We start from the raw sequence: 23,915 nt of genomic DNA on the forward strand, positions 1-23,915 counted from the left end.
GCAGGAGTGGAACAACTGGGACTCAAAGCAGCACTCCAATATGGGATGTGTCGCAGGCAGCGGCTTGACTTTATGCCACAATGCCGGCCCTGGCACTAAATTTAAAAACACTATGTATGTTCTTAGACCTATGCAATGGAGTTTATGTGCAAGGATATTTGTTACACATTATTCACAGAAACAATGCTAGGAGCAGCCTTAGTGTCTATTAGTACAGATCTGTTAAAGTAAATTGTGAAATGATTATGGAATAAAATGTTAAAGAGAATGAGAATAGATCTTTATGTATAACACAGAACAGTCTCCCACAGGTAAGTGGAAGAAATAAGTTATAGAACAGTTTGCATAGGGGAGAAAAACAGATGAAGTTGGCACTGGCGAAGCCAGAAATACATCTCACAAAGGCCCTTCCTTCCTTCCTCTTGGCATGGTTCCTTTGAGAGTGGTATGCCCTGGAGGGAGCATGAGCTTAGCGAAAGAAAAGTCTCCAGGTCAGCAGTGGCCACTCCACCAGAAAAGAGCCCAAAGAAGCAGGTGCTGCTCTTCATATAGACAGACAGACAGACAGGCATGTATATATACGGTACTTCTTAAATTGAGGCTTTATGAACGGAAGACTGCATTCTTAAGTGATTAAGCGTCTTTTTTCTATTGAGAAAAGCATTGAACCCCATATGTAACAACTAGTTCATAAAAATAGTTCTTTGGTATCACCTATTTGCTGTCTAACTTTTTGTCACATCTTAACCATCGTGAACATTTTCAAAATTAGCGTTTTGGGGTTTTGAAAGTGAAGGTGCCAGATGAAAAATCACATTTCTTGTTTAACTGACTTCTTCCTGGGGACTTTTAAGTGGAGGGGAGTTACACCTTTTGGGGGAAAAAAGGTGGGCAACTCAGCTTATAAAATGAGAACGCACAGTTCTCCAGCAGCCGGAGATTTTAGAAAAGATTTACAGCCGCATTTATTCAGCCTGAAACTAAAACAAATAAAAAAGGGAAGCAGCTTATTCCTGTTACTTTGAGTTCCGCTTATTCTGTCTCCCTTGTATATGTTGGCCCTGTGATTTGGAGTTAATCAGAGGATATTTCTAGATTCCCCTGGAAAGAGAAGCAAAAGAAAACATAGACCTTGCATTTAAAACTAAAACTGTGATCCCTACTTAATGTTTCAGTTCAGCTAGTTACAAGAATATTTTGGAAGAAAGGAGGAAACCCTCTTGTGTTGCTTACTGAAAATCTTTATAGAAAGAAAGCGTTTTTTTAGATTGAATTGGGAATTTCATTACATGAGAGGTTATTTCTTTAGAAACCATGCTGTAATAGTATTCTGTTCTTTGAAGCTATTCTAATATGTGCACAAGGCTGTTCATCACTGGGGCAGCGCTGTTTGTTACCCAGTAGGTAAAGCCACCTGCAGTGCCGGCATCCTGTATGGGCACTGATTTGAGTCGAAGCTACTCCACTTCCAATCCAGCTACCTTGTAAAGGTCTGGGAAAGCAGCAGAAGGCCCACATTTGGGCCCTCCCACCCACATGGGAGACCCAGATGCAACTCCTGGCCCTTGGCTTTGGCCTGGCTCAATCCCGGCCTTTGAAGCCATTTGGGGAGTGAATCAGCAGATGAAAGAAAACTGCCAATAAACTAAATGTCTATCAATAAAGTCTGGTTAAAGAAACATCATTGATATGTAATATTATCTGTCTTTAATGAAAAGAAAAGCTATATATTGACTCAGAAAGCACTCTAAGACCATAAATGAAAGCAAAATGGTTTTACAGGGTATTCATATATAATCACACACATATATATGCTTAGAAATGGCGCAGACGCGTACCCAAATCACTAAGACCTTTTAGAGAGGAAAGAGCATTGGTTTATGGTCAGAAAGGACTTCAGTACTTTATAGTTAAGATTTTTATAAGAAAATATTCACTTAGTAATGATGAAGCTAAAGTTATTGTGAGAGATATGGTATTAAGCTAGGAGCTGGGGAAAAGCTTTACTGTCATATAAGAAGTTTATACTTTTCATATAAATCTGTATTTTTTAAATTTATTTGAAAGGCAGAGATATGTATCTGCCATGTTCTGATCGCACTTCCCAAATGCCCACACAGCCAGGATCGGGCCAGGTTAAGGCAACAGGCCCAAACTCAATCCAGGTTTCCCACATGAATGGCAGAAACCTCAGCATTTGGGCTGTCACCTGCTGCCTCCAGGTGCATATTAGCATGAAGCTATAATAGGAGCGGGAGCCAGTACCCGAACCCAGACATTCCAGTGTCAGCACCCTAACTTCAGTGCAAAATGTCCACCTCAGATCTCTGTTAATTTTAGAATATACTTAGTGAGTGTAGCGTAAAGTACCAGGAGAAGGCATGGACTTACTGCTTCCGTATCCTGAAATTTTTTTTCCCGAAAGAACAAATTTTTACTTCTCAAATTCTGCTTTTGTATGGACTATTTAAAATGTTATTCTTCTGAAGCAGATTCCTTTACAGACTAATAAAGCAGACAACATAAGCATGATCAACTACATTATCAAAATTTCAAGTGATTTTGGTGTTACCACAGAAAACCTACAACCTTTGAAGTATTGTTCCACCTGAAGTTTTGTATGTGTGGTTCTTAATATTCCATCGCTTCCCAGAAGTGGGAACTCGAGCTGCACTTGGCGAGTTCTGAGATATGCATTGCTCAAAAAATACTCAGTTTAATCTAGTACCTAGAGCGCTCCGCTTGCCTGTCTGTCGCCTGGACCACCCACCCTTGAGTCCTGATCCGAACCACAGCAATTAAAGGTCTATTTAGTGTGAAAAAAAAAATCTAGTACCTAACATACAGTTTGCTTATCAAAAAACTGAATTTGTTGGTAGAAATGAGTACTGGGGTTGTGTTGCTATTATTAAACTTTGAAGACTCTTACTGATTGGAAAGTTCTGGAGTTCTAATAAGACCTTCTTTCCCTGTATTACCCTATTCCAGGAGTAGCATTCATCCCTGTACTCTTAATCCCACCATTTCCCTACTTCCTGCTGACTCTGCCTTCTGCTGTTGCAGTTGTTTCCTGTTGTCCTGGACTTAAAGCCTATTTGGACTTGTCTGTATACTGTTTTCAAAAAATCTCAATCCTGCCTTTCTTCTGAACCGCCACTCTATCCTGCTCCTTCTCAAATGTCATTTGTACTGCTGCCTCTGGTTTCTCATTACTCATTTGCTTATGGGTCTGCATTCAACTGAAATTCAAATGTTTGACATTGTAAGTAACCTGTTAAGACTAGTCATCATTGGATTAGGTAACTTTTTCTTCAGCCTGTAACAGTGTTGACCATCCTACTTTTTAAACTTCTTTCTCCTTGGTTTCTGTGACACCCTTGTCTTGTCCTTGTCAGGCTACTTTTAAAACAGTTCCTGTATCCTCAGTTTCTGGGATCCATCGCTTCATCCGCATAAGCAGTTATCCTAAAATAGCCTATTAGGCAGTTTTGTATCTGTACCTAGCATAATGTAGTGTGTGATGTAGCAGAACAGGATCGCATAAAATAGATACTCCTTCAAGAGCTTATTCTCAGCACAGCCTCCTCTTCACCTGTTCAGTCTCCTTCTTCTTCTTTTTTAAGGTTTATTTGTTTTTATTTGAAAGGCAGATTTGCAGAGATGGAGAGATCTTCCGTCTGCTGGTTCACTCCCCAAATGGCCAAGAGCCTGTTCCAGGTCTCCCATGTGGTTACAGGGACCCAAGGACTTGAGCTTTTCTCTGATGCTGTCCTGGCCCATCAGCAGGGAGCTGGACCAGAAGTGGAGCAGCCAGGACCTGAACTGAAGCCCATATGGGATGCTGGCCCCTTCCTGTCGTGATTTCATCAGTTCCACGGATTTCAACAGATAGTTAACTCCAAGATTTGATTTTTCTCCTGTCACTACAACCATATACCCCAGTGCCTTTTTGACATTTTTACCCCAATACCCCATGTCACAATCTCAGCATCCTTCCCTAACGACCTTTGTCCTGTGTCCTCTGTTTGATTGACAGCTTCACCAACCATCCACTCACCTGAGCTCAATACGTCAGATTGTCCTTTTCCTTTTGTTACTCCACATATTTCCAAAACCTCTTGTCTCTGCTTCCAGAATACCTTTTTGAATGTGGTTCCCTCTCTGTCCTCTTACATTTTTTTTACTATTAATTTTATTTTATTGGAACATCAGATATACAGAGAGAAGAGAAAGAGAGGAAGATCTTCCATCTGCTGATTCACTCCCCAAGTCCTGCAATGCCCAGAGCTGAGCCAATCCAAAGCCAGGAGCCTGGAGCCTCTTTTGGGTCTCCCACACAGGTGCAGGGTCCCAAGGCCTTAGACCATCTTCCATTGCTTTCCTAGGCCACAAGAAGGGAGCTGGATGGGAAGGGGGACTGCCGGGATTAGAACCAGTGCCCATATGGGATCCTGCCACATGCAAGGCAAGGGCTTTAGCCACTCGGCTACCTCACCAGGCCCCTCTAATACATTTTGACTTTAGCTCCTAACTGCTTTTCCACTCATCAGTAGATCTAGCTTCCTAGTACTCTGGTTTGTTGTTGTTTTTTTAAGATGTATTTATTTTTATTGGAAGGGCAGATCAGATTTATGAAGAGAAAGAGAAACGGAGAAATATACTTCATCTGCTGGTTTACTCCCCAAGTGGCCGCAACGGCCGGTGCTGAGCTGATCCAAAGCCAGGAGCCAGGAACTTTTTCCATGTCTCCCATGCGGGTACAGGGTTGTAAGGCTTTGGGCCGTCCTCGACTGCTTTCCCAGGGGGCTGGATGGGAAGTAGGCACCTCTCCTTTCACAATGTGCTTACTTGTATTCTGTCTGTGGGTTTTATTTGTTTTCATCTGGAACTTTTTTGTTTATTTCTGGCTTTCACTAAATCCTCATCATCCCCTTTTTGTTTTCCAAATGGATAACTCTAAGTGCTTTTCTCTTAATATCTCCCTTTCAAACTCTTCTCAGTCTTGGGTCCTTCCTCTCTTCCATCAGGCGGGCGTAGGTCTGTTCTGCATCCCAGATCGGAGTCATTTGAGGACAGTGCTGAAACAAAGCCTCAGATGCCCTAGAAGAAAGCCAGTTCTGTTAAGGGGCTGGGATTAAAATGGGAAAAGGATCTTAATTATCCCATTGGTATCTGGTGACATTTAACGTTTCCCAGTGACAGTGAGCTTTTTGGCTCAGTGATTAATGAGCTGTGTGGGACCCCTAAGTCCTGCTCAGATCTGCCTGCATTTGAGTCTCAGCTCTGCTTCTGTGTCAGTGCCCCGCTATTGTGCATCCTAAGAGGAAGCAGGTGACACCTCAAGTATTTAGGTTCCTGCCACTGGGTCTTTATTACCCTCCACCCATTTTGGTCTCTAGAGAAAATGTTCTTTCCCTAATTTGAACCCTGCTCTATCTGCATTGCCATTGGTTGAAATGAATACATGAGGCTGCAGTGACCAGAGATTGCCCTCCCATCCCTTGACCTGTGACATGGGCCTGTTCTGGCTCAGAATGTGTCATAGGTAGTACTCTGTTCTGTCTTAGTTTGATTACACTGCCCTCACTTCTGTTAGCCTACCTTGGCAGCTTGCTCCCTGCATCGTGTGGCACGAGTCCCCTTGTTCATGTTACCCCATCTCTGCTCTCTCCCCACCTTTCCCTTTCCTATTCCTTAAAAAACTTGTCAGAGTGACCACTTTGTCGTTCTCAGCCCGCCTAGGAATCTCTTCCCGGGGTCTTCACTTGGGCCACGTGTGCCTTATCACGTGTCCGTGTGGTATCTGTCTGTCTGTAATTTAAGGACCTTGCTTCAAACCAGTTCCAGAGTTAAACTCATCCCAAAGCTTTATGGCTTCACATTCACCCTTCAGAGAAGCCCCTCCTGGAGGGGGAAAAAAAGCTACCTTCCACTTCTGTCATAGTGAAGTCTTTTTGAATACTTTAGCACTGAAGCTAGTTTCTGCACTGGCAATAACAGGGCATGAAAGAGGCTGAGAACATGATGAAGTTTTCCAAGCTCCCTGGGATGCCTTAAACTCTCCTGCGCAGCTACGGGCTCTGGCTGCGTCCCGTCATGCAGTGCTTACACACAAGCCTGGGGATGTGTCCCATCCCCACGGTTTCCTGTGATTCATGAATTTGCTGATAGTCCCATTTATCTGCCAGAACCCACCAACTTCCAGGGCTGGCCCTTTCCTTCCTATTCCTGATGAACCTAAAGTCTGAGCCTTAGAAAGTCCTGAGCAAACACATTCTACTTGGTACTCCTGTAAACATGAATGATTCTGTTTAGGACACATTGGTAAAGCAGAGGCAGCTTGTTCATTTGCTGCTATTAAGGTTTTAAGCACCTTGACGGCCAGGAGCTACTTCTTACGTAGTCAAGTCTATATTCCCACACCGTCTCCTCACTCAACATACATTGTACCCTGTAACCATTCGTTTTCAGTAAAAGCACCTGAAGATCATCCAGATGCCTGGGAAATTTTCACAGACTTCTTTAATGATATACTGGCAGCATGGGGTGTTTTGTGTTTTTTAATGTTTTGTGTAACTTATGTCAGGCTAAACCTCTGCTGCTTTATAGATTTATAACATTTGTAACTTTAAAATAAAATTAATCGGGTCCTACATAGTAGCCTATTGGCTAAAGTCCTCACCTTACACATGCCAGGATCCTAGATGGACGCCAGTTAGTGTCCCCTTGGTCCCACTTCCCATCCAGCTGCCTGCTTGTGGCCTGGGAAAGCAGTCAAGGATGGCCCACAGCCTTGGGACCCTGCACCCGTGTGGCTCCTGGCTTCAGATTGGCTCAGCTCTAACCATTGCCACCACTTAGGGAGTGAATCATTGGACAGAAGATCTTCCTGTCTGTCTCCTCCTCAGTATATCTGACTTTCCAATAAAAATAAAATAAAATAAATCATTTAAGTAATTCTGATTATCTATCGCTTTGATTAGAATTTAGAAATTTACTACGTGTATTTCTTTAAAAAGTAGATTTAAGAGTCAGATTTCTTGGGGCCTTCATTCTGTTCTAGTGTTTTTCAAAGTTTGTTGACAGTAACATGTAATACAAAGTAGACTTTACATTGTGATCAGGGGGCCGTCACAGCGCACACACACATACGCCCACTTACCTTCTGACTTTGGTTTGTAAGCTGCTAATGAAGATGGGTTGTACTGCAGTGCACTCCTGCCGAGCCCAGGGCACTGGCTGCTGATGGATCAGTCATTCAGCCAAACTATTCAGTACTTGACTGTGTGCCATTTATTGCTCATCTCCCTACTTAATTACCTTCCTACCCTTGGGTAAGTCTGATGTTAATCATCAGTTCCTCTGTCGAATGGAGAGGAGAGTGTGGTGTGCTCGCAGAGGAGTGTCCGTAGGATTGTCTGTGGCAGTAAAACACTCAGCACTGCTGGGCAGGCCTTAGCACCACTGTTGTTCCATGTCACCATCCTTCACATCAGGAACATCTGTTTCAGAAGTGCTGTATTCTTGTATGCACAGACTTCAAACTTTCTATACCAGAATAAACTTACTGTCTCATTTCCTATGAACTTTTTGAAGTACCCTTATACAAAGCATATGCCACAGGCAATTTAATTTTCCCCTTAACTTTCATTATATAAGAATACTTCATTAAGTTTATAGCAAAATGCATATTATTTAGAAAGTAAGCACAGACTACAAACCTTTTTACACAAACTTGTCCCCCAATTTCCATATTCCACAAAGTTGTTTGAAGTACCCATATTTACATGTCTCGCTGGAGCTATAATTTATATGTAAGGACATGCACACATCTTGTTAACAGTTAGTGAGTTTTGACAAGTGTATACGTTCGTGCAGCCCTCACCCCTGACATCTCTTCATACCATTGTTGCCTGAGCCCCTTCCCAGTCACTCACCCCTCCACCCATGGGGGCAACTGCTGTTCTAATCTTTTCACTCTAGTTTAGTCCTTTCTGTTCCACACTTTACCTCAATATAGTCACACAGAATATATGCCTTCTCGTTGTTGTGGAATACACTTGTGTTCAGTTTAGCAGTGCCTCCATATGTGTGTATTACTGATACATTTTTTTATCACTGATTAGTATTCCAGTGTTTGACTATATGACATTCTGTTTTCCTGTTGATTGATAATTTGATTATTTCCATTCTGGCCCACTCTGAATAGATCTGCTTTGGATAGCTGTGTAATTATGTGCTCATTTCCTTTGGGTTTATACTTAGAAGTTGTTTACTGCTAGGTGTCTGTCTGTAAGAAATTTGGGGATTCATTTCTAAAGTGATTGTTCCACTTGATATTCTTACTAGCATTTTGTGTTTTAGTTTTTCTGTATCCTTTGTGATATTTGATGTTGATGGTATTTTGACTGTACTAACGGCTGTACTGTAGTGTTTCATTGTTCTGATTTATACCTTTTTGTTAAATAGTGAGTTGAATACTTTTTGCATGTGCTTTTGGCCATTCATATTTTTTTGTTCGATTTTGATTGATCTCTGTTTATATGGTATCTGGTAAGCATAGCTGTCATATTTTAAGAGATGTATAGCCCTATAAAAGAGAGATCAGAATATTGTGCATTATTATAAGTTACACTTTTTTTACTTGGAACAAATGTACTTCTCCAGTGTGGATGTTGATAATGGGAGAACGGGCCTTGGAAAATCTGTGCATCCTGCTCGGCTTCATTATAGGCTTAAAACTGTGCTAATACAGTATTTCAGGAGATAAATTTTACAATCCTTAATTTATGCTCAAAACATTTTTGCATTTATCATTCACTAGTTTGTTTAGTACTTGAGTTGCTATGCTCATTTTCTTCCCCACATCAGAAAGGTATTCGTGTGAACCCATTCCAGAATGTGCATATAGTGCGTTTCAGTCAAGTGCATAGACTGGAAAAAAAAAATGAAACAGAAGAGAAAAAGAATATTTTGCCTGCATTCCATTAGAGTTCTTCCTAGGATTTGGGGAGTGTGAGCCCTAGAGCAGCTCAGTTATGGGACGTACAGTCTGTGGCTGTTTGTGCTAAACCTAGCCATTTTGGATCCTGAATAGAATTTATTACACTTAGTCAAATGTAAAATGCAATCATCTGCCCTTATTATGTGCATAATCACTTTTATAAATGAGTGTGGTTGCAAATAGACCCCAAATGAGATATTTGAAGCTCATTCTGTTTCAAAGCCAGTTAAAACAGTCTTTCAATCATGAAAATGTTCACTCTTTTCTTTAATCTCATGTTGGATTTTGCACCAATTTCCAGAAAGCAAAGTTTGATTCAAATGGGATTCAAATCTTTTGTCATTATCATCAGTAGAATCAAGTTCTCTCTCAACAACTGAAAGAATTTCGAGACTCAAGGGGTACTTTTATGCCGTTATCATCTTTCTCCAGAAGGGCTGCTTTATTCCAGTTGCTGAAGCAGCTATTTATAGTGAGCAAGCAGAAATTGACAGCTTGTACTTGAAAGTGGTTGCTTTCAGTGTGGTGTTGGTAGCATTAGCATAAACCATCTTGGAATATGTATGCTTTTGACTTTATAACCCTCAACATAAATATATTCAAATATTTTAAAAGCTCACAGCATTAATATTATTGATTGCTCTCTAAAGTATCACTTCAGAATTATCTTGTAAGTAGCAAAGGTGCATTGTAATCCAGTTACTGAATAGAAACCCCCAAATTAATGGGCCTTAATTGTTCACCTTTTGATTTGGAATCACTTTTTATATTAACAATGATCAAAGAAAAAGAGATCTATTTCCTACTTCAGACTAGAACACACAGCCACGCTCTTAGAAAGGGGCTAAGAGGTGATTACTTCACATTTTTTAAAGTTTCTAATAACACAGTTGAAACTTTTGGAAAGCAGCTCTAGCAAACTCCAAGTGATTTTATTTTAAGCTTTTAGTAAGAAAAATAAATGAGTACAGATGCCTAGTGTGTTTTGTCTGCTGTGATAATGCTCCCTATCATTAAATCTGTCTAAGCAGCCAGTTCTTTTCCTTTTGTCTGAACTTAAACAGCATCGAGTTCTACAGTGTAGACATCTCGGTTTATAGAGTACACGGGCATTCAAGTAAAATAAGGAAATTGCAATAAACTGATTAATTTTAGGGTTTTTTTTAGACTTTTTAAAATAATTTTTATTGGAAAGTCAGATATACAGAGAGAAAGATCTTCCCTCTGGTGATTCATTCCCCAAGTGGCTGCAGTGGCTGGAGCTGAGCTGATCCGAAACCAGGAGCCAATAGCCTCTTCTGGGTCTCTCTCCCGTGTGGGTACAGGGTCCCAAGGCTTTGGGTCATCCTCCACTGCTTTCCCAGGCCACAAGCAGGGAGCTGGATGGGAAGTGGGGCTGCCAAGTTAGAACCAGCGCCCATCTAGGATCCTGGCATGTGCAAGGCAAGAACTTTAAGCCACTAGGCTACCATGCGGGGCCCAATTTTAGTTTAGTTTTTTGTTTTGTTTTTTTAAGATGTATTTGTTTTTATTGGAAAGTCAGATTTACAGCAAGAAGGAGAGACAGAGATTTGCCGTGCACTGGTTCACTCCCCATGTAGCCGCAATAGCTGGAACTAAGTCTATTCAAAGCCAGAAGTTTCTTCCAGGTCTCTCCCATGGGCGCAGGGTTCCAAGGCTTTGGGCTATCCTTCACTCCTTTCCTAGGCCACAAGCAGAAAGCTGGAAGGGAAGTGGAGCAGCTGGGGTACAGCACTCATATGGGATCCTGGCACATGCAAAGCAAGGACTTCAGCCACTAGGCTACTGTGCCAGGCCCTTAATTTTATTACTGAACTTCCCAAAAGACTCAAATTCAAAATCAGTTAAAATTTCTTATTAATTATCTGAAATATAATTACAGTATTAAAACTCAGCCTTTACACTTTTGAGTTTAGGTATTTGGTCTTTAAATTGACCAAGGGTATAAATGATAGTGGTGTCACAGCTAGTCGCTCACAGTATGGCAGCCAACCTCCAGGTCTACCCCAGTGACTTCCCACCCCAACCCTGGATACACCCTTATATAGCCCTCCTCCCACACTCACCACAGTTAGCTTTGTAACCAGGAAAGTGTCTCAGAAGCAGTGGTATGTTTACTTGCTGGAAGGCCCTGGGCTGGGGTGGGGTAGCTTGTGTTGTAATGAGATATCTACATCCCTTATCTGAGTGCCAGTTTGAGTCCCAGCTGTTCAGTGTCTAATCCAGCTCCCTGCTAGTGCACTTAGAAAGGTAACGGATGATGGCTGAAGTACATGGGAGGTCCAGGTGGAGTTTCTGGCTTTGGCCTGGCCCAACGCAGTTGTTGATGACTTTGGGGAAGTGAGCAAATGGATGGAAGATGTCTCTGTCTCTCTGCCTTTCAAGTAAGCAGGTTAATTAAGCAAATAGTTTAAAACAAAAAAACTGGGACTTTCATCTTAAGGGTCTCTCTTTCTCCCCTTCTCCCTCCCCTCCACCCCTACCCTCTACCTTCCTCCTCTCCTCCTCCAGTCTTCTTTATTTGCTGTGTGGGAAGCTGGCCTTTGCAGGGAGCCAAGACCTTTGCCAGTAGCTACGTGAGAAAGACCTGGAGGTTGGCTGCCATACTGTGAGTCCCCATAGCTTCCCCTGACGTAGCCCAGCCAGCAGTGTGATTACAGCCTAATGAGACCCAGAGCCAGAAACGCGCCCAGGCCCCTCCTAGATATCTGACCCTCCAAACTGTGGCATTAAAAAGTGGGTATTATTTGAGCTGCTAGATAAGTATGGGAATACATAACCAATATACATTTCTATTAAAGCTGTTTTCATTCTTCAGATGTTAACCTCTGATTTTGGTGTTTGTTGTTATTTGCGCTGTTAAACCTGTCAATCCACAGCTTGCCTGAGTCATTAGTTGTTGAAAACTATTGCATTCCATCTCCCATTTGCCACATTACTTGTTGAAGTGCAGACTTAGAGGTACCTCTTCCTGTATTTGACCTGATACTCGGATGTCAATGCTTAGAAGAATGGCTGTGTGACAGGAGCCTTTTTTAGATTAGTCCACAAATCCTTTTCAATTCAGGCGAAGCCATGCATTTCCCTGCGAGTGCTCAGGGAATCAGTGTGAAGTACTCCCAGAGAAGACTGACAGTCTAGTACTAGGCGGAAGGCGCACCAGAGAAGCTTCTTATCTGTCCCTCGTAATGCTGCGACACTTATGAATAACACAAGATAATCACAGTGTGGGCTTTTAAAAGTCGTATTTCACTTAGTTAACAGTAAATTCAACCTGAGAAGCAGCCCAGACCCTGCTCCCACTCCCCCAGCCTACTTTCCTCAGAGTGTTCAAATGTATGTTTTCCAATTTTTATGCCTTATTAAAACAATTTCTGTATCAGTAATAATTTCCTTTGCCATTCAGAAATGGTCATCAAGGATAATAAATGAAAGTATTTCAGTTACTTAATGAAGTTTTTTTTCCCCTCTTGCTTCCTTAAGTAACTCTCTAAACATAGATTTGTCTTAGAACATTAGTGCTTACATGTGGCCTGGAAAAGCAGTCAAGGACGGCCCAGAGCCTTGGGACCTTGCACCCACATGGGAGACCCGGAAGAGGTTCCTGGTTCCCGGCTTCAGACTGGCGCAGCACCAGCCATTGCGGTCACTTGGGGAGTGAATCAACAGATGGAAGATCTTCCTTTCTGTCTCTTCTCCTCTTGTAAATCTGACTATCCAATAAAAATAAAATGAATCTTTAAATAAGGAAAAAAAAAAGAACATTAGTGGCTACAACCAATTATTTTCAGGGACTCCTGTGTGTTCCTCATGTTTGCATGCACAGTGATTTCATCGCTCGGGTCCCAGATTCGTGCCACCAGGCCAGAGGCTGCAGGTGACTCATATTTCCAGCCGAGGAGGACGCACTTGGTCTCCTGTAATACGAAGTCGCTCCATTCGGTGAATTCAGCTCTGCAGGAATCAAATTTAGCACCCTTATCCTTGCCGTTCTTCGTGAAAAGCAGTAGTTTTCTTATGGAGAAAAGAGCCGCAAGAAGACCAGAAGCAAGACCTTGGACTTGAGGATTCTCAAAATGCACTTTGCTCAGTCCCTCAGGATCATTGCCAGAGGGAGAGGGATTTGGCCCCTTGTGGATGCTGTGTCAGCCTACTCCTTCCCAGAGCCAGGTGGGGACGCTGCAGCTCCAGGACACAGCTGAGCAGGACAGTCCGCTCCCGCCCCCCCGGCCAACCCTGGAGCATGCATGCCCCCCTTGATGCCCCTGGAAATGCAGCCAGAAAAGAAGACAGATGTTCGCAGAGAAAGAAAACATTGGTCATTGATGACTCACTCAGTCCCACTGTTGTTTTAAAAAATGTAGCCAGCTTTTTGTTTTGCTTTCTTCATGATTTAAAATCATTGCCAAAATGATTGGCTCAGGAACTGATCTTTTTCTCATCTGAAACAGATTGAGGTTATTTTTGAAATTGCAGTAATAGATTTTTTTTATTTGGAGCTGAAAAAAAATGGGCCTGTCTTGTCTCTCAACTCCCCCTGCTACACACACCACACACTATCTCTTTCTCTCTCCCTTTCTCTCTCTCTCTGCCATATACTGTAGGAGAGAGGAACACACACTTTAACTCACACACACCCGTAGTAAGGTTAGAGAGATGGCTGTCAAAGAAACAGGTCTCTTCATATTTCCAATATACACATATCATCCAGATACCCAGTGATGTAACCTAAGATGGTTGTTGTCAAGCCAGAGGCGAAAGTCAGAGCCGCTGCTCCTGCTTTCAACATCTGCCCCGATACCAACACACATTTGCAGAAGTCCAAGCAGTTCCTGGAGCCTAACCTTGGACAGTCAGTAGAAGAAGAAGGCAGCAGATTTTCAACATTGAAACATACCTCTGCGTAAACTCCATGTCTGCTTTATGTTGCTGAATGTTTTTAAGTTGAAGCATGCCGTGAGATTGTACCTTTCTCTTTTCATATGGGCTCCTCTTTGTGTTTTTCAGTGAAAAAAAAAAAAAGCACAACTTCCAGTGAAATCCATCAGTTATTTACATAAACAGATTCAACTTGAAAGCTTAAAATTGCGTCTTTGTTTTTCAAAAAGTTTTCCCCAGCCCTTTGGTAACACTGTTTTCGCTTATACAAAATGTCTGGAAGCTTTTTTATGTCTGTAGTAGCCATTAGTGTCACTCTGCTTGTCTGCATGTAGTAGATGATGTTCGTGCGAAGTTGTCCTTCAGGCTCCTAGCAGAGTTTTAAAATGTGTGAAGCCCATCCATCTTCTGCTCTTGACACCTCTGAGCAGGCTCAAACGCCTTGTCCGCATCCAATTCTCATTTTCTCACCCCAAGGCCTGCCAAGTCCTATTGCCAACAGAAAGGAGGGTGAGAGGCAGCAACTGGAGAGACACAGGAGAGGGTGGGATCTGGCAAGAGACGGGAGGGTTTTGTCTGTATAGCTCTGGTCGTAGTGCTTCCGCCCTCACAGGCCAATCAGAGTGAAGTTTCCTGGGTACAAATTATAATTGGGGGCCCCGGCGGCATGGCCTAGCGGCTAAAGTCCTCACCTTGAAAGCCCCGGGATCCCATACGGGCACCGGTTCTAATCCCGGCAGCTCCACTTCCCATCCAGCTCCCTGCTTGTGGCCTGGGAAAGCAGTTGAGGATGGCCCAATGCATTGGGACCCTGCACCCGCGTGGGAGACCCGGAGGAGGTTCTGGGTTCCCGGCATCGGATCGGCGCGCTTCGGCCCGTTGCGGCTCACTTGGGGAGTGAATCATCGGACGGAAGATCTTCCTCTCTGTCTCTCCTCCTCTGTGTATATCTGGCTGTAATAAAATGAATAAATCTTTAAAAAAAATTATAATTGGTCCTGGGTTATAATGATCACAGCCTTGACATGCCGTTGGGCACCTTAACAGGTCTCTAAGTATGTGGACTCAGAAAAGTATCATGCTTAACATATTTTAGAAATGCAAATGTCATAATATAGAAAGAAAAGATGTATGTGCTCGCAGTAGAAGCAGACCTAAGCAGAGGCAGTGAGCATAGTGGCCGAGGATACCGACTTGGGAGCCAGGCTGCCTGGGGTTAAATCCCTGTTCTGACAGCTTGCTACGTGAGTAACCTGGACCATTACTTAACTTCTCTGTAATGCTTTTCTAATCCTCAAATGACTTTGAATTCTAAATCATCATTAGCTCTCTTCGTTTCATGCCACCTTTCTAATGTTGCTTGTGTATTTACAGGGTTTGATCTGATTGGTAGTCAGCAGGTTACATTTTTACACAGACCACTCCCTTGAATGTTTACCTGCTTGCTGCATAAGAAATTCCCTCCTCAGTCATTTTAAAAAAAACACATTTACTGTTTTCCCTCTCACAGGCCCAACACAGAGACACTTTCATTGAAGAACGTTATGGAAAATATAACATCAGCGATCCTTTAATGGCTCTGCAGAGAGATTTTGAAACACTGAAGGAGAAGAATGATGGGGAGAAGCAGCCCGTCTGCACAAACCCACTGTCCATCCTCAAGATGGTGATAAAGCAGTGCAAGAACATGCAGGAGCGCATGTTGTCCCAGCTGGCTGCTGCCGAGAGCAGACACCGAAAGGTAGGGCCACCCCGGGGGTGGGGCAAGGCTGACACCCGCCGGCCGCTGCCAGCTTCCTCTTTCTGGGTATGAAAAAGACTCTGGGCTTATGTAGGAGCTAGAAGATACAAAACACAAGTCATTGCAAGTGTTAAATGGAGGGAGTGTGCCAGACACATTCTTTAAGATGACTTTTCTTCTTGATATGTCACTCCAGTGCACCTAATATATTTTCTCAGCCCCTTGATCTTCCAAACTGGGGCTTGGCCAAACTTGTAGCTGAACAGAATGTTCTCTGTTTGCTTACTTAAGTGATAAATAGAAAGATTCACAGGTATTTGGGGAATGCTGTATCCCAGAGAAAGAAAGAATTTACCTGAATATAAACACACAAGCCAAATAGATTATTTTCATTTATTCCTGATTTGGGGTTTCATTGCATTTTACTACTCATGAAGTCATAACAGTCCCTAGGGTTGTTTACCTGAAAACTGTTCTACTGCATTGGGAAGCCGTGTGTGTGTGTTTCCATGTCTGAGGAAAGTAAACTTGTGTTCCCCCCTGCCTGGACTTAATGGAATTCTAGTGCTTATGATGGTATTTCCTAGCTTGTCATTTAGAGCTCAGGTTTGACCTGCGAAAGAGGCTTGGCTGGAATCTGCCCTTTTCAAAACCATTAGTTTAAATATATCAGCGCATTTCATTAAGAAACATTTGGAAACTTGAGTTAGCAGCTGCAAAATATGGTGGGCTGTAGTTTACTTTTGTGGTTACCTACATTGGAGCCACCTGCTGAAGTCACAACAATTTGTCCGTGACTCTTCCTGTCAGAGGCCAAAGGAAAGGCTGTTAACCATGGATGGCCTTTAGACATTCCACAGTCATGAACTGTCAAAGGACTATGCATTTTTCAGTGGCTTTAATCAGATTCTCAATTTTTCCCAAGGACCCAAAGAAAGTTTATGCTGCAATTTAAAAGAGATCAACACATTAGAGTTGTTGTCTAAATTTTGTGACCTTTTCTACAATCCTCTAAGAAAATCCGCACAATATCCTTATTCTGTCGGCAGGCTTTATTTCCACTTTATGTAAGAGATAACTGAGTTATGCGCAGGGGGCTGGCTAGTTGTCAGGGCGGTGGAACATGCAGTATTGGGAAGATTTGTAGCACTAGGCGATTTGGGAGAGGAAGTTAAAAATAATTCACAATTCCTTGACACCATATTTTAATGTGAAACATTCCTAGTGTTAAATTCTTGAGCAAGGACTGGTCTGCTCTTTTCATAAGTGTTCTATCAAAATAGGTTACCAACTTCACTAGATGTCAGATAGCACCTACAGGCATAACTATGTTGCCCATGGTTCCATTTTTCTCCAAGGGAATCCCCAGTTTAGAACTTTTGCTTTCATTCAGGTACTAACCCTTTTGACTCAGAATTGTTCTGAGTTTAATTTTTTTTTTTCATTTTTTATTTGAGTGGCAGAGAGAGAGAAAAAAATAGAGAGCTCTTCCGTCAGCTGTTTTATAAATGCCATAGCTGGTCCAGGCCAAAGCCAGGAGTCTAGAACTCCATCTGGGTTTCCTGCATGAATGGCAGGGACCCAGGTACTCACACAAGCATCTAATGCTTCCCAGGGTACGGACTGGCAGGAGGCTGGACTGGGTGCAGAGGAGCCAAGACCCAGCCCAGGGACTCCGATAGGGGATCATGCATTAGAAGATGTGTACCAATGCCCACCCCAGAACAATTTTGATTTGAACAGTTACTCTCTGCTTGTAATTAAAAACAAAACAAAACAAAAAAAACCAGAACTCCCTAATCTGTTGCTTCCCTCTCTCCATCTTTTCCAAAATGCTTTCCTCTCCACCCCTTGCCACCTTTCCCAAAGAAACCAAATCTCCCTTTTTCATCCCATTCTCTTTTGAGTCTCTAGGCTGTAGGTCCCTGGGAGCTAACACTGGACAAGTATGTGCAGGAAGCATGGGCAGAGGACAGACAACTTCTTTCTTTTTTTTTTTTTTTTTTTAAGATTTATTTATTTTTATTGGAAAGGCAGATATACAGAGAGGAGGAGAGACAGAGAGGAAGATCTTCCGTCCGATGATTCACTCCCCAAGTGAGCCGCAACGGGTCGGTGCGTGCCGATCCGAAGCCAGGAACCCAGAACCTCTTCCGGGTCTCCCACGTGGGTGCAGGGTCCCAAGGCTTTGGGCCATCCTCGACTGCTTTCCCAGGCCACAAGCAGGGAGCTGGATGGGAAGTGGAGCTGCCGGGATTAGAACCGGTGCCCATATGGGATCCCGGGGCTTTCAAGGCGAGGACTTTAGCCGCTAGGCCACGCCGCCGGGCCCCATCCCATTCTCTTTTGAGTCCCTAGGCTGTAGGTCCCTGGGAGTTAACACTGGACAAGTATGTGCAGGAAGCATGGGCAGAGGACAGACAACTTCTTTCTTTTTTTTTTTTTTTTTTTGAAGATTTATTTATTTTTATTGGAAAGGCAGATATACAGAGAGAAGGAGAGATAGAGAGGAAGATCTTCCGTCCGATGGCTCACTCCCCAAGTGGCCACAATGGCTGGAGCTGAGCTAATCTGAAGCCAGAAGCAGGGAGCTGGATGGGAAGTGGAGCTGCCAGGATTAGAACTGGCGCCCATATGGGATCCCAGGCGTGCAAGGTGAAGACTTTAACTGCTACGCTATCACGCCAGGACCCAGACGACTTCTAAAATAGATCTTGAATAGTTCCCCAGTTTTCCTTCTGACTTTTTACCTTTCCACCACAGCACCTACCGATTCTAAGTTCCATTTCCCTGAGGTTCAGCATAGTAAATTGGCTCAAACTACAGGAGTCACCGTTTCTCCAGTCTTGTTCCTCCTTCAAGTGTTATCAGCATTTCTCATTTGCTAACATCTTGTTCTTTTTATATGTCTTCCCATTACATCTCTGTAATTTTAAGCGAGAAGAGTGTTGTGGCACAGTAGTAAGTACTACTTGGGATGCCCACAACCCATAACCCTTATCACCGTGCCTGATTCCAGGCCAGGCTACTCCGCTTCTGTTCTGACTTCCTGGTAACACCCCTGGGAGGCAGCAGATGACGGCCCAAATGCATGGGAATCCTCGCTTCTGACTTGGGCCCGGCCCAGCCTTGGCCACTGGGGACATTAGTGAGTGAAGTAGCACATGGAAGATTTCTCTGTCTCTGTCTGCCTCTGTCTCTGTTACTCTGCCTTTCAAAGAAATATATACATTTTTAAAATCTTAAAAAATAATTAGAGATAGCTCACCACCTTCATCCAAAAGTCAGCTTATTAAATTGAGAAATTAGACCTTTTTTTTAACCAGAAGTACACCAAAAAATTTTATGTTTAAATTATTATAAAGCGGAAGGACTGTATTAGGGTGGGCATCAGTGTTCTGCCCTGGAGGTCTGAGCCAAGCCAGCCTGCAGTACGGGCAGAAGCTGCCATTCAGGGTATCCTGCAGCCATCAGTAGGGTTATGGGGAAAGCAGCCCTTTAAATTAGTATTCTCTTTAAAATTGGATTTAGGCCTTTGGCCCCAGGTTAAGTAAAATAGGGGTAGACAGGTTAAGTTGAAGACCTCATGAAAAGTCTCCACTTAAAATCCTAGTAATCAAGCCATTTTATGTGTAAGACAAAGACTCATTTCACCTTTTATCTAGCATACATTAAGAATGCATATTACTAATTGAGCGAGACACAGTTAGGATGTCGCATATTTTAAATGCTTAATTTTGGAGTCTTTTGGTGCCTCCAGGGATTTAAGCGTTCTGTGGCCCCATCTTACTCTGTCACCTGACCCTCATTCACACCACACTGCCTGCAGTTTCCTAGGCTTTCTGTCTCTGAAACTCTCAACCTCTACAGCTTACTGATTGCTTACTCTTTTCTCTGTTTACACACCATTGTATACATGCCGAAAGTAAGTATCTTCCTGTTTTCTAGCACATAGTTTCCATATCTTACTCTGCCAGAAAGTGTAATCTTTCGTGGCCCTTAGCTGACTTTCACTTGTTTAGTTCATCTCTGGCACTGTATTAGGCACTTAATTAGGCATTTGTATTGGTTGTACTGTACATGTGACCCTTTCCTACTTGGAAATAAATTCAAGGTGATCCTAGACCTTGAAGAGGAACGGCAGAGGCACGCACAGGATACAGCTGAAGGAGACGATGTCACCTACATGCTGGAAAAGGAGAGAGAAAGGCTGACTCAACAGGTAAGCAGGGTGGAGGAATCCTGACCGCATCCGCCCGGAGTAGCCTTCCTCCAGGATTCTGCAGGATGTAAATGGTCCTGCCCAGAGGAAGGCCCCTGTGGTCAAGTCTGAAAACTATTGGTTAGGCCACATGAACAGGTTTCTAACTGTGAGTGTCAGCATCTGCAGGATACAACAGCTTTCAGGAGTCTTCATCACCTCTAGAGTGCTGAGCAAATCCAGGCTCTCCTAATAACTTCTGGGACAGAGATCCTCCTGTGGTACCTCGCTCCCCAAGACCCACTTTAAGGAGCACTTAGAGCTGCAGCCCCCCAGTTCATGGGCACATGTACACACGTGCCAGAAGTGGAGGTCTCAACGCACTGCAGTGCACAGTGAGGCCTTCTGTTTCTTCCTCTCAGGTCTGACCATGGCTCACTAAACTAGTCTCTTCACACATGGAATAATCTCAGAGATGAAAAATGGGTGACAAAAAACTCCTTCCCTCTCATCCTTCTCTGTCCCTAAATAGGGAAAACAACTGAAACAACCTACATTTGTATAAAAATTAAGATTCAGCCTAACTGATTTTCTTATTTTTAAGGCTAGAGAAAATTACTGCTGAAACTGTAAAACTTGTGGCTTTTGCAGCATGCATCACAAAATCTGGTTTGTGTAACTTTTCTGACGTCTCGATTGGTTCTAGTGCTGGGTACTCTCACAAGCCTAAAGCACAATGTTGCATCATACTCCCAGTGAGAACCCCAAGACAACAGAAGAACTAAAAGTGCCTACTGAGTTACTGGAGAACAGCCAGAGGGTGCTCCCTGGAAGCACCTGCTCTGGCGCCAGGACTTCCATGGTAGTCTTGTGTATCAGATAACTGCCAGCCAGGTCACTGCACCTGATCCCAGATTCACAGTCTCTCTGTTTCCTTGCTCTAATTAGAGTGGTTGTGTTTTTCTATAGCTGGAATTTGAAAAGTCCCAAGTAAAAAAATTTGAGAAAGAGCAGAAGAAGCTGTCTAGTCAGCTGGAAGAGGAACGCTCGCGCCACAAGCAGCTGTCATCCATGCTGGTGCTCGAGTGCAAGAAAGCCAGCAGCAAGGCCGCCGAGGAGGGCCAGAAGGCCGGAGAGCTGAGCCTGAAGCTGGAGAAGGAGAAGAGCCGGGTGAGCAAGCTGGAGGAAGAGCTGGCAGCCGAGCGGAAGCGGGGCCTGCAGACCGAGGCACAGGTGGAAAAGCAGTTGTCCGAGTTTGACATCGAGAGGGAACAGCTGAGAGCAAAACTGAACCGAGAGGAAAACCGGACCAAAACTCTGAAAGAAGAGATGGAAAGTTTGAAGAAGGTAGTGAAGGACCTGGAAGCCTCCCACCAGCTCCAAGGCCCACAAGGGCAGCTGAAGAAACCAGCAACCACGTCCCAAGGCACGGCAACGGAGCCGCCCATGTTAGTGTCTGTGTTTTGCCAAACAGAGAGTTTTCCAGTGGAAAAAACCCACGGGAGCAACTTAGCCAAGGTGACAAGCCCTGGGCTGCCTGGTCCTTCCAGTCCTGCTTACTCTTATGTCAAAGCCAACGGCCACTGTGACCCGGAAGCACAGACAGCCAGGGAGCCGAGCACAGGCAGTGGTGCTGAAAACCAAGTGCCTCTGTGCGAGAAGTCCGCAGCATTGGCCCAGGAGAAACCAGTGGAGAATGGCGGGTGTCCAGTGGGAACCGAGACCGTGGTGCCAGCAGCCACTCACCTCCCTTCCAGTGGGAGCTCCCTGTCTCCCAGTAGCACCGCCTCCTCCTCTCTCACATCCTCACCCTGCTCCTCACCAGTGCTCAGCAAACGCCTGCTGGGCTCGTCAGCCAGCAGCCCCGGCTATCAGTCCTCCTACCAAGTAGGGATCAACCAGCGCTTCCACGCAGCTCGACACAAATTTCAGTCCCAAGCCGATCAGGACCAACAAGCCAGTGGGCTCCAGAGCCCTCCATCCAGGGATCTGTCCCCCACCCTCCTGGACAACTTGGCCGCCAAGCAGCTGGCCCGAAACACAGTCACTCAGGTGCTCTCACGATTCACCAGCCAACAAGGGCCCATCAAGCCTGTCTCTCCCAACAGCTCTCCCTTTGGCACAGACTACCGTAACCTGGCCAGCACTTCCAGTCCCCGAGGCGACAGCAGCCACTCGCCTACTCCAGGGAAAGTGTCCAGTCCTCTGAGCCCCCTGTCTCCGGGAATCAAGTCCCCCACCATCCCCAGGGCTGAGAGAGGGAACCCTCCACCCATCCCACCCAAAAAGCCTGGCCTCACCCCTACTGCATCTGCTACTCCCCCACTGACCAAAACTCATCCGCAGGCCTCCTCTCTGGCCACCACAGAAGACCTCGCCAGCAGCTGCGCTGCCAACACCATGGTGGCCAACGGCAAGGACGTTGATATACTTTTGCCCACCAGCAGCTAGTCCCCGAGGGCAAGTCTCCACATTTGACATTCCATCCTGCTTCATCCGGAAGCTCCAAGTCAGACCATTGAGTCAGAGTGTGTATGTTATTTATTTTGATAGTGGCTGAAACCATCTGTATAATGCGTTTAGTGGGTTGTACCTTTTTGTATTTTTCTTTTTTAAGTAGAAACCTAGGCGTTTCAATTTTTATGGCTCCCATCTTTGTACTGAAGCTAGAAGGGCACTCAGACGTCTCAAGCTCAGCAGTTGCTGTCACGTTGTTATGGAGAAAGCTGATCGACTGGCAGGTGGTGATGTGCTGGCTGTTTGGGGACCAGCATCTCTCAACCCTCATTCTTGAATTATGCAGAAGCGATTTGTGCAGATTTTTATTCCAAATGAACATGTTCTAAAAGTGCCTGAAATAAGCCTGCCATGTGAATGTGATTTCTGCGGCAAAAACACAAAACGGATCACTGAATTGCAGAGAATGAGATCCTCTGTGAATTCTGAATGTTAAGCACCAACACTACTTTTAATCCTCTTGTCCTGTGTTTAATACAAGCTTCATGTTCTGCAGTCAGGCTGTCTCCGCAGAACAGGAGCCCTGGAGGTAGGGTGGCCTCGAGGGATTGCTGAGCTGGCAGAGCCCTGGAGCAGCCCTCCTGAGCTCCAAGCCGCTAGGGTGCTGCTTCTCTTGTCCCGTTGAAACATTCAGTCATTTCCAGTGTCCTTCATACATTCTAGAATAGAATGAAATCACCATTCAAGCATCTACTGTTGTGTAAGGAACTTCTGAGTCCGATGATATTACTTGAATAGGAAATAGTTACTTTGTATAAAAGTTTTACAGCAAAGTAGAATCTTTATGCTGTAATCAAAAAGCAATAACTTAAGATTCAGTCTTTGTAATATTATAAGTCAGAATTCTACACATGTTAACCAAATTGTTATGTTTATTCTCCTAAGCTGCCAGCACTTGTCTATATCTGTGGAACCAAATTAACTTTTGCTTAATGGAAATATTCATGTATCTGTATAGACAAATACCCCTTTACACACACTTGAATACATTAATGTTAGTGTGATTTTATGTTTGAAGTTTGCAATATACCATAAAGGACAAGTGGAATGGCACATTAAGATTACCTACCAAAGCAATGACATGTGGCTGGGATGGTGCGGAAATTCCAAACGTAGACCAGCCTGCATACAAAGGCAGAAGCAAGGCTTCATATCACAAAACCAGCTACATCAGCAGGCAACGCAGGTCACTCCCTCAGTGCCACAGAACAGCTGGAGCGGTGGGAGCTGTAGCAAACCGCAGCGCCCAAGCCCTTTTGGGAGCCCCCACTTCAGCTCCAGCTGCTTCCTGTGCTGCAGGACTTCTAGACCCAGGAGTGCCAGCTCTTCGAAGTCTTGTGAAATCCAAGTTTTCACGAGAAGCATTCTCATTTTTCAATATTAAGAACTGATTGAGGAAATGTTTAAACACAGCTAGTTAAGTAAACATTCCTGCAGCTGGATTGAGCCGCGAAGCTGCCAAGTTGTAGCCCCCTTCATTTCCAGAATTTCTCTCCTCTCATTACCATCATATCACATTTGCGTGGCCAGAAGGCTGGGGGCCTCTGGAGTGT

General features: G+C 44.1%; 1 protein-coding gene across 3 annotated transcripts in view; it reads left to right on the forward strand.

The window, feature by feature from the left end:
- The window catches only part of CTTNBP2NL (CTTNBP2 N-terminal like), a 49,676-nt gene extending 26,723 nt beyond the window's left edge, over positions 1–22,953 (forward strand). For all 3 annotated transcript variants that reach the window (XM_058660054.1, XM_058660052.1, XM_058660053.1), the window contains exons 4-6: positions 15,414–15,644; positions 19,759–19,866; positions 20,815–22,953. In XM_058660054.1, the coding sequence (XP_058516037.1) occupies positions 15,414–15,644; positions 19,759–19,866; positions 20,815–22,296 (1,821 nt within the window). In that variant the 3' untranslated portion in view covers positions 22,297–22,953. The remainder of the gene's footprint in view (positions 1–15,413; positions 15,645–19,758; positions 19,867–20,814) is intronic.
- The last annotated feature ends 962 nt before the right edge of the window (positions 22,954–23,915 follow it).

Source organism: Ochotona princeps, chromosome 2 (genome assembly GCF_030435755.1).
Source record: "Ochotona princeps isolate mOchPri1 chromosome 2, mOchPri1.hap1, whole genome shotgun sequence".
NCBI lineage: Eukaryota > Metazoa > Chordata > Mammalia > Lagomorpha > Ochotonidae > Ochotona > Ochotona princeps.